This window comes from Schistocerca cancellata, chromosome 3, assembly GCF_023864275.1.
Source record: "Schistocerca cancellata isolate TAMUIC-IGC-003103 chromosome 3, iqSchCanc2.1, whole genome shotgun sequence".
Classification (NCBI taxonomy): Eukaryota; Metazoa; Arthropoda; class Insecta; order Orthoptera; family Acrididae; genus Schistocerca; species Schistocerca cancellata.
Window position 1 is genome coordinate 864,198,333 of NC_064628.1, and position 19,399 is coordinate 864,217,731.

Genomic DNA, 19,399 nt, shown 5'->3' on the forward strand with positions numbered 1-19,399 from the left:
CATTGATTAAAATCCAGGAGAACATGAATGTAATAGAAAATGGTGCAGATATCATCTCTGCTTACTCCCCAATGATGAAGCATAGTTTCATTGATAGCAGCTATTTTTGGACACTGAGAAGGTCATCCTAAAGAATATTTATATTGTGTCTGAATTTCTGAACTGATGAAAAAAATTGTCCATTAAAGGGGAAGAATTTCTACATATACATTGAGGTTACAAAACTCACGGGATAGTGATGTGCACATATACAGGTGGCAGTAGTGTCATTCACACAAGATATAAAAGAGCAGTGCATAATCATAGCTCTTATTTGTACCCAGGTGGTTCATGTGAAACAATTTCCGACGTGATTATAGGTTCACAGTGAGGACTAACAGACTTTGCATGTGGAATGGTAGTTGGAGTTACATGTGTGGGACATTCCATTTAGGAAACTGTTAGGGAATTTAATATTTTGGGATCCACAGTGTCAAGAGTGTGCCGAGAACACCAAATTTCAGACATTACCCCTCACCATGGACAACTTGGTGGCCAACGGACTTCACTTAATGACCAAGAGCAGAGATATTTGCGTAGAGCTGTCAGTGCCAACAGACGAGCAACACTGAGTGAATTAACTGCAGAAGTCAATGTTGGATGTACAACAAACGTATCTGTTAGGACAGTGTAGCAGAATTTGGCATTAATGGGCTATCGCAGCAGACATTCTATGCTAATGATTTTGCTAACAACATGACGATCACCTTCAGCATTCCTCCTGGGTTTGTGACTGCATCAGGGACCCCTAGACGACTGGAAAACCACAGACTGCTCAGATGAGTCCCCATTTCAGTTGGTAAGAACCATAGTAGGGTTTGAATGTGGTGGAGACCCCTCAAAACCATGGACCCAGGTTGTCAACAAGGCACTGTGCAAAGCAGGTGGTGGCTCCATAATGGTGTGGGCTGTGTTTACACGGAATGGACTGGATCCTCTGCATTGACTGGAAATGTTTGTGTTCAGCTACTTGGAGACCGTTTACTGGCATTCATAGACTGAACGCCACAATGGTTCATAGTTGATTTGAAGAAAATCTTGGACAGTTTGAGTGAATGATTTGGCTACCCAAATTGCCTTATATGAATCCCATCAAAGTGTCATTGGACACTATTGAGAGGTCAATTTGTGCACAAAATCCTGCACCAGCAACACTTTACGCAATTATGGACAGCTATAAAGGCAGTATGGCTCATTATTTATGCAGGGGACCACTAACAACTTGTCGAGTCCACACAACATAAAGTTGCTGCACTACACCAGGAAAAAGGAGGTTCAACATGATATTAGGAGGTACCCCATGACTTCCATTACCTCAATGTAATTTCTGAGTTTACTGATTTATATTAAAATGAATAAATGTTGCAGGAACATGTTTTCATTTGAACACAATGACAAAAAGCAGGTGAAGATTAGGTGAACATAACAGAAATAGGCCTTTTATACAGGTCTCACATCCTTGAAACATGCGAGGGTTGGAACTTAAATAGTGGCAACTATTTATTCGCAACCGATACAAAAGAGTTACACATTCGCACCTGTTACTGTCCTTCAAAGTAATCACCAGTGTTGTGTAGAACCCATTGCCATTGATGTGGAAGATGTAGTAAACCGTTAGCAGAGCCTGTTCTGTTAATGGTGCGAATGGAGTGGTATACTGCCTGTCAAATTTCTGGAACAGTTCTGAAGCGAATGCCACAAAGTGGTTCCTTCATCTTTGGAATCAAATAAAAGGTTGTGCAGAAAGTGTCACTGCTTCTTTCGCAAAGCTGGTCGCAGGTGGTGCTCCAAAAATTAACAGTGATATGACTTAAGTCCTTGTGACTTTGATTTGATTCCAAAGATGAGGGAACCATTTCATGGCATTCACTTCAGAACTGTTCCAGAGATTCAACAGGCAGTAGACCGCTCCATTCGCACCTTCACCAGAACAGGCTCTGCTAATAGTATACTACGCCTTCCACATCACTGGCAACGGGTTCTACACAATTCTGGTGACTACTTTGAAGGACAGTAACAGGTGCAAACATGTAACTCTTTTGTATCAGTTGTGAGTAAACAGTTGCCACTATTTAAGTTCCAACCCTCATACATTGCCAGATATGATTGACTAGTCTCTACTTTTTTATACAATACTTAAATGTGTATATGAATGCATTAGCATACTGTTTGTTTCAAATTATTTGTGAATGTTTAAGTAAACACTGAAACCAGCTCAGTTTATTTCTTTTCTCATGGTACATACGTTTTTAACTGTTGAGACCAAAAGGAAATGATGATACTGCTGTGTTCGTTCACCAGGTGAAGTGGAGCAGCGGGACATTGGGGCAGAGAGCAAAGTGTCATTGGAGGAGCTGTGTCGCAAGGCTGTGGAAGCTGCTCTGAAAAGAGGTTTGGTGGGAGGTAACACACTAGCCCAGGCATCAAGTTTAACAAGTTCACTGGAGGCAGCTTGGCGGCGGCGGGAAGTTGCCAGACATTTGCAGCGCGACATCGAGGCAAGACGGTCAACGCTGCGCAGGCTGCAGTTGCAGGCTACGGCACATGCTTGGCTGCACGAAGATGCACTTGCTCAGACATCACCACAGCTAAGTTAGTATCATTCATTTTTTGTGTAGTTGAATTTATCATATACTCAATGTATGGTTCAGGTGTTAAGTGCCAGATTATGGATCCAAAAGTTTGATGTTTGACCCTCAGTTAATAATAATTTTTTTATCTGTCACTTATTGCATATTTTATCTAAGTCACTGTTCGTTAATGTGAAAAATTCTGAGTTATACTAGGGTTTGGAGAGCCTGCTTTAAAATATAGTTCTCCCTACAATTGGATTAGTCAGTCAGTTCAAAGATAGGAGAAAGACATTGGCATACTACCTTCAATAGAACCGTACACAAACACTGTATTTTGCAACCCAGTGTTCAGGTTGATGACAGCATTATCTTTACTCATAAATGTAGTATTGTTACCTGCATCATTCAAATAATCAATCCAAACTCAAGTTAAATCTCATAGAACTGAGAACGTACACTTTGTTTATATGCTGCGAATTGAGTACTTGCCATGCTAGCAACTTTCAAATGATTAACAGTGTTAGTTAAACTTCCTGCTACTCAACTTTAAATTGCAAAGTGTGGAGGTAGTGTGACACTGAGTGGAGTAACACAGCAGGAAAGTGCAGGCTTCAATCATAAGAAGCTGACAGAAAGACATCACCTAAGAGACCTATTATTAAAACCAATCAGCATTCAAATATATTCAGAAAAAATACTAAAATGTTAATTACTGTACGCTGCTAGGTACCAGAACTTACCTTTCTCCAAGAAAGCAGTAAGCTTTGATCATCATCACGCACGAATTAGTTAAACCCTATAGTCAAAAGTAGGGAGATTAGTAACATCACATGGAACATGTATCACAAATAGTTTCCACTCTCCAGTAGGTGGTGTGTTAATAGCAACAAGCAGAAGCATAAGGTCTAGCAAGGGTATAAATTAATAAAACTGTGATCACATGTGGATGAAAACAGCCAGCAATGAACTCCTTTTAATAATCAGATGTTCATATTTTCTTGAAGATTGACACATCAGTCAAACAGTAATTTGAAAACAGGAATACATTATTTCCTGGCTGCACTTTTGTTCTCACTGAATGGCTACTGTGTGCAACAGTCTGCTTGTGATATCCAGAGGAAGTTGGATTTTGTTCAGTCGGGTCAGGGTGGGCTAGTCTTTACATAGTGTCTAAATGGATTATGGGATGTCTGATCTTATTAGGCTGACATAAGGCTTGTGACTTTCCACAGAGGTGGGTGTTTTTCAGCACATATTGGTAAGAAAGTTCTAAAAGTCCTGTTAGGAAGCAGTACTTCACTGAAGACTGCTCTTACCAGCAGTGGGAAATAGCCAGTGGAAGTGCATTAATTCTGACCCTGAAGCAGATAGACTGTATGAGCTAAATGTTAAATAATTCTGTGATGGGGTTGGGAACTGTCAAAACTGAGGAGTCAACCAACAGAGTTAGATTAGAGGGAGGTTTTTGAAATGTGTTTTTGAAGTAGATGGTCGATGACCCTTAGAATTTTACAAAATTATTTTCTTGTATAAAAATCTTAAGAGAAGGTGAAGGCATGTTACTGTTTATGTGCTGAGTAGGCAAAAGAATATCAATCTCTTGTCCAGTGGTTAGCTAAGAATAAATCTGATGTAAACGTTACAACATGTATTTTTCACATTTGCTGGAATCTCATTGGGTTGTGCTTCACGTGGAGCAGAAGGCTAGCTATCTTGAGTACAGTCAAGTATGATTATAAGGATAGTTGTCATACAGTGTATTATGTGCAGGTTGAGTCAATGATAATACAGGGTAACAGCTTTACCAGTGCATTTAACTTGAATGGCACTGGTCCAACTAACCTGCAATGACGTGAATAGTTGCAGTTAAGACATAAAAGAGATTAGCAGGGAAACATTATAGCTTCGAATGTCATCCAATTTTTAAACAGAATGGAATAATGTATGACAAAATGCTGGCAATATGCTTCTTAGGGGACTGGACGGAAAACATAATATGCTTTCGTTCATAACTACATAGTATTGTAAATAGTAATGGAAGTGATGAAAATGCCTAAATTAAACACAGGGTAATTTTTCTGTGTGAACTATGTTAATGGAAAAGTGTATGTGGGGATTTCACTGTTTTAATTAAATACTGAGGGTCAAACAATGAAGACTCCAGGATGGAATGTAGCAATATTACGAAAAGGAAAATTGCTACTCATCATATAGCAGAGATGCTTGAGTCGCAGATAGGCCCAACAGAAAGACTGTCACAAATAAGCTTTCGGCCAACAAAGCCTTTGTCAAAAATAGACAGCACACACACACTCACGCAAACACAACTCACACACACATGACTGCAGTGTGTTCCATTTGTGTGTGTGTGTGTGTGTGTGTGTGTGTGTGTGTGTGTGTGTGTGTGTGTGTTTGTTTGTGTGTGTCTTGTCTATTTTTGACAAAGGCCTTGTTGGCTGAAAGCTTACTTGTGACAGTCTGTTTGTTGTGCCTATCTGCATCTCTGCTATATGCTGAGTAGCAACATTCCTTTCCATAATATTGCTAAATACTGAAGGTATTATTTACAGTCAGCTGTCTGGTAATCTCTGAACTCCTTCCATATCCGAATCCAAGAAATACATTTCAGTACTAAAACTATTATCTGTTACATTGATAATGAGTCAGTCAACAACGGAATCCACCAAGCTACCCATGTGACAGATTTTCTCCCCTTCTTTTGACGTACCTTTCTGCTTCCCGCCTGCATTTGTCAGTGAATTGTGACATAGCTTCATGCGTTACTTGCAGTACGTCTGGCAGCATAAATGTCATGATATTACTTGTGACAGATCCCTTATTTTGGCTCCAGATCAGTTCTGTTTGGGTCATATTCCACTGGTACAGTGGCAACTGTAAAATTGTAGCATATGCATGGCGTTCTCAGTGCTGTGAAAATTTTTTCCATCTTTCTACAATTCTTATTATTCTGGCTCGTGAAAGACCACATCTGTGGTATAAAACAATGGATATAGTTCAAATAAAGAGAATTTGATTTTTCATTTTTTTTCCTAAAATGGAATGTTATGTTTTCTTAATTTAAACAATCTTTATAAAAAATCTTTCATAAAATATTGATAATTAAGAACTTACATGTCTGCAGTTAAAACTGAAATTTTGCGTGTAGTTTGTAATTAGAAATAAAATGATACGCATTTTTCATAAAAAATTATGATTACATATGTTAATTAGCATAAATTTGATGAAGTTTACATTTGAGAAGATCAATGTTAGCTTTGAACCATTGATCAATGAAATGTACCACATTCCAGTTGTATAACAATGCCGACTGAGCTATGTGTATCCTGTTATGAAAGCTCCTTCACTTTAGCAAAAACAGTTCTCTGGAAAATTTAAAAACCAATATTTTTCTGTAAACTCGTGAAAAAGTTGAGAATAACCTTTTTCTTGCCTTTTTTTAATGGTATTCCACGTGCATTTTTCACCACAGAGCAGCGAGCAGCATCAGCCATGTTCACACTGCCTCTTAACAGTGTGACAATCAAAGCACAACAGTACAAAGACTGTGACTGTACATGATTTTTTAAATAAAAGCTACTTGGCTACAGCATGATTAAGATAAGCTTTATGGCTGTGTTGATGGCTAATACATGAGGAGGACCTATTTCCGAGAGCAAAATACCCCAGTGTACATGTGCTAAAGCTGCTGACCAGTCATTATGTTTGTGTTTGTCAAAGTGGGATTGGTAAAGTGTAATTGAAGTCAATAAATTCCACTTGTTTTCAAGGAAATTGGAGTATGATGTTTTTGTGACTTTCTCTTTATCAGCTTCAACCTATTATCCTGTTTCGTGTTTGTAGAGATTGTAGGTTGAAGTTGCTGTGAGCCAGCTGAAGGTGATGTATGAACTGTTAGCAGTGTACGTACTCCAGTCTACCCAATTGTCAGATCTAAGAATCATCCAGAGAGTAATTACACAAGTACAGGGCTCAGAATTATTGACTTTGCTGTAGTGAGAACTTTTAACTGTTTCTTGTGGCTCAAACCAAGTCTGGTGACCCTTATTTAGATTCATTTCATTGTCTAGCTGTGCAGAGGATTTATCCAGAGCTGCTAATAAACATTTCTGAGTAAATGTGCAGAGCAATGAGTGCATGAATTCTGACCTTGGCTGGGAGTGGAATTTCACACAATGATATGGAAGCTCCAAGAATAGACAAAAGGAATGTCTCGCTTTCCGGGTGATGTAGAGGTACACTGGTCATACTGCAGAATACAGTGTAGGGAAACAGATACAAAATTGTAGTGGCAAGTTGTGCATTCCTAATAAGAGCTATTCAAGAAGCCTAAAACAGTTTGATCTTGGCAAAAGCCCCATCAGAAAATCCTTGAAATCTCCTGCTTTCTGTGAAGTCGGTGAACAGTTTTAAAATTTTTCCATTAAGTATCATGTAGATTAGTCCACACGGAAACTGAAGACAACAGATAGAAAGTGGAAATATTGTTTTGATATTCAGAAAATGCTATGTTGCACTCAAGCCGGTGACACTAAAGTTTATCCATCTGGATACCCAGGAACTTCACACATGGCGCCTCGTCCAGTATATGCCCATAGATACCAACCTTTGGTGCCTGTAAGTCACTTCTAATTTGTTTGGAATTGTAGAAGCCTCTGCAGGGACCTAGGGACTCTCACGCATGCCAAGACATATACTCCATAATGGTGTATGTGGCTAAAAATTTGGGATTGCTTAATGGAATTTTGCAAGATTTTCTATTAAGCTGTTGACTATGAAACTGTTGCAAGCCTGTTCCATTATTCTCATGGCTATGTCTGGTGTGGATGTGTCTGAGCCCTTAAACCAATATACATGCGTCATCGACAGATATTAGTTTCTGAAGAGTTCCCCAATGTCACTGGTAAATGATTTGTGTAGACAAAGAACGGGAGTGGGCCAAGGACCAAACCTTGTGACACAAAACATTTAATGTTTCTATACTCTGAAATTAATATTATTCCTGTGAAATCGCTAGCTAATGTAACCCTCCATTCTCTGCTTTGGGGAATTCTCTCAATTCAGTATCAATTTTCAGATGGCAAAAAAAGCTCTTCGATGTATAGTGGGTTTATCTCCCAGGGATACATGCAGGGAACATTTCAAAAAACTTAACATCATGACAGTTCCTTGTTTGTACATCTATTATTGCTTATTACACGAAAAAGAAAACATAGCTCGATATCCCCTTAGGTCATCTCTCCACACCCATAATACAAGACAAAACCACACAATTGATCTGCTATACTCTAGATTGTCCAAGATACATAATAGTTGTAAATATGTAGGCCTCGGACTGTTTAATATGCTCCCTAAAATTGTACAGACAGTATCTAAAAATAAATTTAAGACAACATTGGGTTAATGGCTCAGAGGCAAAGCATTTTACTCAGTTGATGAATATAAAGATTGTAATGTAGCAGATTTGCTGTTTTAACTTGGGGAAAGGTACCTCTGCCTGTAGTAGGACCTAAATTTGGAAAAACAGTATCTAACATATAGGCATAATAGACCTATTTAGAGTGCTGTATATTTGTATCAATATCTTACGATAATGACATAGTGTTATCAGCATGTATATGATAATGACATAGTGTTATCAGCATGTATATGATAATGACATAGTGTTATCAGCATGTATATGATAATGACATAATGTCATCAACATGAATACTCCCCACTTAATATAAATTTGTATAATGTTTTCTTTTTTATTGTAAAATTAACCGTATATAAAATGTGTGCTATTGTACTACACTAACGTTCATAGGATTTATATATACATTGTTATAAAAATATACTGTAATTGAACTCATTGACGAAGCCCATTGTACAAGAAAATACTGAACGACTTATAAAGATTCTTATTCTGTTGTTAAAATATGATTCCATCCATGCTTGGGTCAGATACATAATGCTACACAATTTTAATTTCCCTAGTAGATTTTTGTGATGTACACAGTCAAAGGCCTTGCCAAGATCACAGACAATGTCGACTGGGTAATTTTTATTGTTACTTTTATTAGAACTGAGTTTGTGAGATCATATATTGCATTCTCTGTAGAGAACCCTTTATGGAATCCAAGCTGATCTGTTGTTAAAATGTTATTCCCAAAAAGATGGCTCTGTTGTAAGCAACTTCCCAAAAATTTTTTGTGGACTGGGAAGGAGGGATATTGGTCTATAATTAAAGGTCAGTTGCTTATCTCCACTTTTATGAACTGTTGTTACTTAAACATGCTTCAGTCTAGTGGGAAAATATCTTGACTCATCAGATTGTTACAAAGGTAACTCCAAAGTGGTATTACCAAGCCAGTGCACGAGTTTTGTACTTTCGCAGAGATACTAAAATTGCAAGAAGAGTTACTACTTTTTAGTGACCTGGTTATTTTTGTGAATTCTCGAACAGATGAGTTGGCAATACTTTTGGTGGAGTATGCAGTGCCTGTCTAAGTACTTTTATCTGCTTTTAAGGACAATTTATTATTTCTGTATTTTCAGCTTGTGTTAGGAAAAATTCATTGTCTCACTACTAGTGTCATTTGGGAGTTCAGTATCATTTACCTTTCGGAGTTCACTCATTTCGTGCTCAATAATGCCTCAAATTCTACTTTATTTGTTCTAGGAATTTTAGGTTTCTGCCCGTAGTATATGGTTTTTGTCTTTTTGTGACATTCAGAAGAATTGTACAATACTGCATGTAGTACTCAGCGTACTCTTAGGAAATAATTACGCAATTACAAATTTCTTCACATTTTTCATGCTGTAAATTCCTTCTGATGAGTGTAAATGTACTCCAGTATTGATTGGGTAGATTTTCAGTACTACCAGTATAGCTTTGACAGGTGTCGTATGGAAGGGGGCATGATGATTGAGCTACAGTTCTCAAATCAGAGCTGATGTGCTTGTACACTAACTGCGAAGCCAGCTACGGCATTGAAGATAGTGTTTTGATATGCCTTAATGCCATGTGATGATAGCTTGTAATTCATGGTACCTTCTCCCACAAACGTGCATAATTTTCACTGGCTTTTCTGTGAATATCTTAATGTGTGTCATAAAATGCCTGCTTTCATTGAATCAGACTGCCAGATATCTGCAGATGTTGCTAAGTGATATGAAAATGTTATTAGTTTTAATTGTTGGGTTTCTTGTCTGAGATAGCTGACCTTTCAGTAGTATGTAGTTTTGCATGCTGCTGTGATTTTTAAAAAAAGATCATTTTATAAATTTGACTGATAATTGGTGTTTGGGTGTTACAGGCCGTTCAAGTTTTATGTTGGAGCTACGCAAGGCATCTTCAGCACTCCTGGCATTACAGACAAGGCTGACAGAGGCTCGTGAGCAACAAAATACCTTGGTGGCCAGTGTAGAGCAAAGACTGAAATGGGCAGCAGGTGCTAACCCTGCATTAGCTGAAGTGCTGGCAGCATTTGGTGAAGCAGTAGCAGCTGCCAATGAACGTATGGCACAAGACCAACGTCTTGCATCGCTGATAGGTTCAACTTGCAATGCTCTGCTACATCATGAAGCTCTCCGTACTCGAACATCAGAAGCAGTCTCACAGGATGCTGCTTTCCTGCAGGTATTAATACTTTCATAACAGACTTCCATTAATAATATCTTTAAAACAATCAGCAGATTGATTACTGACTATTTTATCCTTTTCCTCCTTTTTAATACTTATTGCAAATTATTAACTCATTCCTTTGGAAAGTCCAGGATGGAATAATAATAATATGAAGTTGATAGATTGCTAGTAACCACATAGAAACATTGAGTCCCAGACAGGGACATTGAAAAAGACTGCTAAAATATTAAGCTTTCAGGCAAACCACTGGTCTTAATATTTAGCACACTTTTTTCCACTGTGCCTGTCAGTGACTGAACATCGCTTCTGCGTGGTGAGTAGCAACCTGTCCTTCCCATGTTGTTGTTAACTCTCTCCTTTGTTAGAATGAACTACTTGTTGAAGATTTTCAAGTTAAACTTCATTGAATAAAAATAGTTGGTGTGGATACACAAGTCAGTCATGGCATCAGTTCATAGAGGATTGATTGAAATCTAGTTTAAAACTGAAATTTTTATCCAGAGACTGTCGTATATTAGATTTTGAGAATGTGAAACAAATACTAACAAAGAGATAGAGCCCCTCTATCTTTTTGTTAGTATTTGTTTCTCATCTTTATATGAGATTTTCCATTAATCATTAGATTTTGAGAATGTAAATTTGTGTTTTCCAAACATTATTTCTGTTAAATAGTCACTGTTTTTAAGTACAATGTCAGGCCTGATTTTGGGAGGAAGACTCACTCAACTCATGGTTGAGTGAGCAATCTGCATGTTGCTCCTTATTTGTAGTGTACAAGCGTGGCAGCTGGGAGTGTATAATGTGTGGCCTTTCGTGTAATTATCTCGTTCTTGGAAACTCCTGCCACATATAATAATCAAATTTCATGCACTAAATTTTTATGCAAAGGTCATAAAAACTTGTGCTAATAAATGTTATTGTTATAAATATGTGATTAAATTGGTTCTTTTTAATTATTCAATGGCATTCATACTTTTGTGCCAATGAGCCCTGGTGTTGTAAAGATTGATGTGATAAACAAGTGATAGCTCTAAAATTAGTGAAATTCTGTGTACAACTTTATGTATTTAAGCCAGATAAGTGCCTTCTTATTCTCATTGTTGTCTGTTTCCATCCTACAAATTCTATCATCACTATGAGAGATTGATTTGAGCAGAACATTCTTGTCCTGTGCCGTAAAATGTGTCTGTGCGAGGTGGCATAGTAGTTAGCACCCGACTTGCATTAGGGACGATGACTATTCATCAGTGTCTGACCATCCTGATTTATAGTTTCCAGAATTTCCCTAAATCGCAACAGGCAAATACCAGGGTGGTTCCCTTGAAAGGGCACTGCCAAATTCCTTACATATTCTTGAAACCATCTGAGCTTGTCCTCCATCTCTAATGACCTTGATGTTAACAGGACATTAAACCTTAATCTTCTTTCTTCCTTCTGGAAAATGTGGCTGTTTTTACCAGACTTCTGGACTTGCCAACTCCAACCTCCAGCCTCTACCTTCTAACCGTGAAAATCCCTTGGTTACAGTAGTTTTCCTTGATCATGAACAATTCCTAATTTCTTCTTGAATCATCCCTAGAATACTCCACAACCTAATCTTCCAAAAATCAACTCCAGCTTTGACAAAATTTCAGTATAACTTAACAATAGTTTTTTTCATTGGTCAAATCGTGCTGAATTGTCATTGGCACAGATTGGCAGAAATACGCAATGTGCGCTCATATACTGTAGGTGTGTGTACTGTTGGTATCTGGGTGTGAATTTAAGCTTTCCTTTTGCCTTCAAATAGTTATATATTTATAAATTATTTGGATATTACAGCTTGTGCGTGTGTAATTTTCAGCTGCTAGAGCAATGTGAGAAAAGTTGTATGCTGGCAGCTAGCTGTAATCAAACAATTACACCAGCAGAAGAGAACTTGGTGCAGTTGCTTCCTCCAGCAGGGCCTGTGGACCAGGCATGGATTCAGGATATTGAGATATGTATTTCAGGTAAGACACTATTTGCAGGTGCCTGAAGAATAATTTTTTGTTTTCATAAGTGTAAAAATGGGCACTGTGATTCTCAGGTATAGAGACTGAGCAGTGAAATTACCCAAAAAACTTCATTATTTATATCCGTGTTGGATCGTGCACAAGGTGGTGTAACTGGTTCAGACTTCTTATCAAATAATCAGGTGATTTGAGTATGAGCACCTCTCCTGGCCTTTTCAGTGGTTCTTTGACTAACTACTAGGTAATGTATTCAAATGATATGATGTTCTGTTTAGAAGTCTGAACTGGTTTATGGCACCATTTGTGTACAGTGAGGCTGAAAAGGCAGAATGCCTAGTTTGCGTTATACTTCAGGCATTGCACTTACTTCCACTATCAAGTAGCATTTATTTACTGTTTGTTCATTTGATTATGGTTAGCACACTGGACTCACATTCGGGAAAACAAGTATTCAAACCCGTGTCCGACCATCCTGAGTTAGGTTTTCTGTGATTCCCCTAAAAATTGCTTCAGGCAAATGCCAGGCTGGTTCCTTCAAAAGGGCGCAGCTGACTTCCTTCCCCATCCTTCCCTCATCCGATGGGACTGATTACCTCGCTGTTTGGTCCCCTTCCCCCAACCAACCAGCCAACCAGTCATCTCCCGGTTTTTGTATAGACACAGTTTGCTCAAATTGATGCTTAGATGAACAAAAGTATTTCACATTTTAGTTCATTTTGAAGATAATCTAGTATTCGGAAGTAAAGACTAATAATTGTTTTGTACGACTATGAGCTGTACTGTTTTTTGCTTTAATTTAGCGCTTTGCAATATAATTAAAGCAGATTTTCTCATAATTTGACTTTAGTTTGACAAACAAAAGTTACAGAAATAATCTAAAACTTACTATGTGATAGTATGTAAATTATATCAAATGTAATCTTCCTGTAGTTGTGTACTGGAGAAAAATGAGATGGAGTAAATGTGACTGCATCAAGTTTACAGTAGACAGTTTGTAAATGAACACATAAACAGCATTAGAGTATTTAAGTTACCTTTGTTTTCAATATAAAAAAAGCATACCAGAATAAAAATAAAATGTAGGAATTTTATCACAATATTTTAAATTGAATATATACATATATATATATATATATATATACATATATATATATATATACATATATATACATATATATATATATATATATATATATATATATATATATATATATATATATATATATATATATAGAAGGAAACATTCCACGAAGGAAAAATATACCTAAAAACAAAGATGATGTGACTTACCAAATGAAAGTGCTGGCAGGTCGACAGACACACAAACGTACACAAACATACACACAAAATTCAAGCTTTCGCAACAAACTGTTGCCTCATCAGGAAAGAGGGAAGGAGAGGGAAAGACGAAAGGATGTGGGTTTTAAGGGAGAGGGTAAGGAGTCATTCCAGTCCCGGGAGCGGAAAGACTTACCTTAGGGGGAAAAAAGGACGGGTATACACTCGCGCACACACACACATATCCATCCACCAAAGCTTGAATTTTTTTTGCAACTGATGATCCTCGTGGTTCTTCGGGTTTGAGAAAACTTCCAGAGGAGATGGATATGTGTGTGTGTGCGCGAGTGTATACCCGTCCTTTTTTCCCCCTAAGGTAAGTCTTTCCGCTCCCGGGACTGGAATGACTCCTTACCCTCTCCCTTAAAACCCACATCCTTCCGTCTTTCCCTCTCCTTCCCTCTTTCCTGATGAGGCAACAGTTTGTTGCGAAAGCTTGAATGTTGTGTGTATGTTTGTGTTCGTTTGTGTGTCTGTCGACCTGGCAGCACTTTCATTTGGTAAGTCACATCACCTTTGTTTTATATATAAAAAACAAAGATGATGTGACTTACCAAATGAAAGCGCTGGCAGATCGATAGACACACAAAATTCAAGCTTTCGCAACCAATGGTTGCTTCATCAGGAAAGAGGGAAGGAGAGGGAAAGACGAAAGGATGTGGGTTTTAAGGGAGAGGGTAAGGAGTCATTCCAATCCCGGGAGCGGAAAGACTTACCTAAGGGGGAAAAAAGGACAGGTGTATACACACACACACACACACACACACACACACACACACACACACGCACGCACACCCATCCGCACGTACACAGACACAAGCAGACATTTGTAAAGTAGTGGAGTAGGTGGTGGTGGGAGGGTGCATGGGACAGGTTTTACACCGGGGGCTACTCCAGTCCTGTAACCCGGAAGGTGTACACGATCAAAGGCAGAGCCACGTGTGAAAGCACCCACGTGATTTACCAACTGGCCTGCCTACACTGTGAAGCTTTCTATGTGAGAATGACCAGCAACAAACTGTCCATTCGCATGAATGGACACAGGCAGACAGTGTTTGTTGGTAATGAGGATCACCCTGTGGCTAAACATGCCTTGGTGCACGGCCAGCACATCTTGGCACAGTGTTACACCGTCTGGGTTATCTGGATACTTCCCACTAACACCAACCTGTCAGAACTCTGGAGATGGGAACTTGCCCTTCATTATATCTGCTCTTCCCGTTACCCACCAGGGCTCAACTTCTAAGATAAGTCTTTCCGCTCCCGGGACTGGAATGACTCCTTACCCTCTCCCTTAAAACCCACATCCTTTCATTTTTCCCTCTCCTTCCCTCTTTCCTGACGAAGCAACCAGGGGTTGCGAAAGCTCGAATTTTGTGTGTATGTTTGTGTGTCTATCGATCTGCCAGCGCTTTTGTTTGGTAAGTCTCATCATCTTTGTTTTTAGATACATTTTTCCCACGTGGAATGTTTCCCTATATATCCATTTGCTCTGTTTTCTGTTTCCATAACCTTGTATAATATTACATTTTTGAAACACTTCCAGATAAGGCAAAGTCATTGCAGGAACAGATAAGCCTTCTTCAGGAAACTGTTCTTAAAACTCAAGAGACAGTAAAAGGAAAACTTCTATCAGTTAGGGAACTTCAAACAGTCCACCTGAAACTAATGCAGGATGTCCGTAGTTTAATGAGGTCAATGACAAAGGTATGTTGCAAAGATAGTCCTTGTGGATTTCTCATTACATGGTTTTTGACCAAATACAAACGGTGTTCTTATTAACATCTGTTCTGTGTGTTTGCAGTTTGATGATTGCCCTCTGGTTGGTTTAAATGACTATTTGGCAAATTATCGATATTTCTTGGAGCAGTTCACCAATTTTGTGAAGGATTTATCAAAAGATGATTTCACTGTTGAGAGAGTTTTGCAAGCAAAAGAAGAAATTGACTACTTTGGAGAGAAAATAGGTAAGTTAATCTTGGGAATGACTCAAAAATTTATGTTTTAGCTGGTAGAAATTAATTAAATACATGTGTTGCATGCTATAGCATACCACTGAAAGTAAGTGTCCATTTTAAGGACATACCATTTTTTGTTTTGTTTTTGGGATCCAAAACCAAGCCTGGAACTTAGTCAAGTGCAAAGCAAATGCCAAGTTTGAAAAATGGCACTAGGAGCCGCCAAAATTAGATTTTGCCGTCAAATGTGAGCAGTGCTACGCAGGTGCAAGGCTAAATACTGGTGCCAAAACTTCTGCATTATTAAAAAAAGAAGGTGGAAGACAAGTCTAATTCTCTCTCTATAGAATTTTAATATATCCAGAAGTTCAGTATTGCTCATTTTATGATTTGGCAGCCTTTCGAATATTTGTAGCAACAAAAATAAATTTTATAAAAATATCAACAAAGCATAAGGCTTTAGGTTTGTTGCATAAGTTAGTAAGCTGTGGCTCACTCTAATTTCACATATTGTTTCACCGAAGTTTGTGAAGTTTTTGTGTTAGTGAACCATAATGAAGTGCTTTCATTTTTTGTGCCTGAAGAAGAAAGTTACTTCTTTTGCAAAAAAAAAAAAAAAAAAGAAAGTTCTAATTGTGCTGCAGGTCTGCAGTATGGAACTGATGAAAGCAATGTCAGATGATGGCCATTGCCAAGAGACAAATTATGTAAAGTTCCAGTAGCAGGAAAGCCTTTAGTGGGCCAAAATGTGGCCGATTTGTGCTCTTGAAGTGAGTTTAACCCTTTGAATGTCAAGGTAACGATCTATCGTCACCCCCTACTGTTGCTAATACTGTCAGGGTGCCGATTTGTCGGTACTCTCCATCGTCTTGTTTATCTTACAGAATCGGGCGCTAGATGGTGTTGGCATGCTGATTACAGATGCTCTTTGACTCGAGCTATGTGTAGGTCGATAGCTATCGACAATTGATCATCGTTTCTGTGAAATATTAGCCTTTGATTATTCCGCTTTTGCATCATATGTTTATTGATGTGTTTCACAGTGCATGTTTACATTCCGTTATTGCATTCTACGTTCTTCTTTTTGCGCAGTACTGTTATTTATCATTGTTTCTGCGTGTTTTTCTTCACGTTAAGCATTTACAGTTTATTTTCTCCGCTTATTGTGAAAAATGCGACCTACACCAGGCCACAGCAGAGGGCTTACCGACGAAGAAATTTGTGAACTTTTAGAATGTACTAGTGATACAGTGTGTGAAAGTAGTAACAGTTCAGAAAGTGACAGTGATGTACTTGACAATATTGTGAACGAAAGTGAAGACGAAATCTAAGATGTACAATACACTGAAGTAATTGCGCCTGAAACACTACAGCCATTACCACATCCATTTCAAGAACTGCGAGGACCAAAACATATGCCGCCAAGCAGGATCTCATGTAATAGAATATTTCAATCTATTCTTTACTACAACGTTGCTGCAGCTTATTGTAACTGAAACAAATCGGTCAGCTAAAGTTTGTAATTAAACATGCTACATTGTCCAAACCGTATGGGAAATGGAAGAATGTGACAAGTACTGAGGTGAGAGGTTTTATTGCTTGCTTACTAAATATGGGACACAATAAAAGGCCCACAATGCTCTCATACTGGAACACAAAACCTTCACAGACATTTCCTGGTTTGGCAAAATGTTTTCTGCCCACCGATTTAGGCATTTTATGAAATTCTTTCATCTTGTGGATAGTCAGAAATGTCCAGCACCAGGCCATCCTGATTATGACACATGTCAGGTACCAGCCATTGGTACATCATGCTAATAATATATTTAGACGTCATTACACACCTCATGAACAACTTAGTATTAATGAGAGTCTAGTTGGCACTAAATGTCACACTTCCCTATTACAGTATTTGCAACTGATGATCCTCGTGGTTCTTCGGGTTTGAGAAAACTTCCAGAGGAGAGAGAGTCAAGATGGTGTGTGTGTAGTAGTGAGGGAAGGAAAAGGTCAAGAACTGTTTGCAATAGATGCAATAAGGGGTAGCATGGTGAATGTTTTCCTAAACACAAATGCTAAGTCATACTGTAGACACGGAAATTCTGTAATGTTCTCTTCAAATAAATAATCATCTTTCTAAATAATAACACAAATTTCATCACCCTCAGGTCATTTTACTCACAAATGTGTGTAGATTCTATGAACTGTAGTTAGCCTTCTTAAATTGAAGCACAGTGTTGGATATATGGAATCAGTCAAATTTATAATATTAAAAAAAAAATGTATTTTATTTGGACTGTCACAATCACATTCATTTGAAACATTATGATAATCTGTGTAAGCCATAATATTCTACATACTTCTATGGATAAGTGGTAATTTTTTCATATTTTAAAAATGAACACTGTATGATATATGGTAATTTAAACAGAATGTAGCAAAACAGTATAAATACGCATGACATTTTTAGCACACACCACTCCAAATCGGCTGACTGCAAAAGGGTTAAGGAACAGCATCAGAAATGCCTGGCTTTGAACGCTGAAATTTTATTTTAAAAATGAAGGCACATGAAATTGCTAGAATGCAAAAAAATCTAAAATTTTAAGGTTAGCCTCAACTGGATTGGTCTTTTTATGAAGTGCTGGGACTTTTCACTTCAGAGGTGAACTTTGAATGCACAGAAGCTGCCAAAAAATTACAAAGAAACTTGTGGAATTTCAGCACTTCATAATTAGGCAGCACACTGAAAACCAGTATCTTTTTGGCCGGAAAGGGGTGCTGATGAAACTCCCATATATTTTGACATGCTGCCAGATTGTACAGTTGAAGCCAGAGAAAGATAAAAATAATATAAGTGTTCACATATCAGGGAATGAAAAACAATAGATGTATGTCAAGCTTGCTTGCACAGTCATAGTTTTCAAACAAAATACTTTACCGAAATCTGAAGTGTTTCCAAAAACTGTAATTGTGCAAGCAAATGAAAGTGAGTGGTTTTTGGAGGATATGGTGCTGGAATGGATTAGGCATGTATGGCAGTGTTGTCCTGACAGAATACTTGATTTACTCAGAGTACTGGTGTTAGATGCATATGCAGCCCATACAAGACCTGCAGTAAAACGAAAATTATTAGAAAGCAAAACGGACGTGACAGTAATTCCAGGAAGGATGTCAATTCAGCAACCACTTGACACCTGTTTGGATCAACCATTCAAGGACAAGTTTAAACACATTTACACAGACTGGCTTTCGAAAAAAGACAGACAACCAACACCAGCAGGATATGTAAAATGTGAAAATTTGGTATAAGTGTGCCAGTGGATTGGTGATGCATGGAAGTGTTTTCCAAATTGGACTGTGCAACAGGTATTTAAAAATGTTACATATCAAATGTACTAGATGGTATGGAGGATGATTCTCTGTACAAAGAACTGAGCAACAAGGAATCAAATGATGATTTCAGAATTATCAAATTGATATTTAAACATTTTGTAAAATTTGTATTATAAACATAATAAAATTGTGTTTTATATTTCCACTGTTAATTTCTCAGTTTTGTCATTCTTATTTTGTATATGTTGCAAGCCATACATTTAAAGTTAACTACGAAAATTTGATTTGCAAGCCTGTGTGTAGGTCAGTATGGACGACGTTTTGGATGTTTTCCTACCCGTGACAAGAGATGGATCCTATCAGTCGTGAATCCTGTACACTCTTCACCCTACGAATGTAAACATTACACACTGTATCCTTCCATGTTCTTCATTTAAATCTTGTCCACCCAACAAACTCTAGTGAGATAATGGCAAACACAGAATAATGCACATATCACGTAATGTTTATGTT

The 19,399-nt window shown here is 37.9% G+C and overlaps 1 protein-coding gene across 1 annotated transcript in view; it reads left to right on the forward strand.

Annotated features, from left to right (window-relative positions):
- Window positions 1-19,399, forward strand: part of LOC126175920 (serine/threonine-protein kinase SMG1) — a 383,335-nt gene that overhangs the window by 350,962 nt on the left and 12,974 nt on the right. Inside the window, exons 48-52 of the mRNA XM_049922990.1 lie at window positions 2,341-2,631; window positions 9,932-10,254; window positions 12,104-12,251; window positions 15,139-15,299; window positions 15,397-15,559. Of these exons, the coding sequence (XP_049778947.1) occupies window positions 2,341-2,631; window positions 9,932-10,254; window positions 12,104-12,251; window positions 15,139-15,299; window positions 15,397-15,559 (1,086 nt within the window). The remainder of the gene's footprint in view (window positions 1-2,340; window positions 2,632-9,931; window positions 10,255-12,103; window positions 12,252-15,138; window positions 15,300-15,396; window positions 15,560-19,399) is intronic.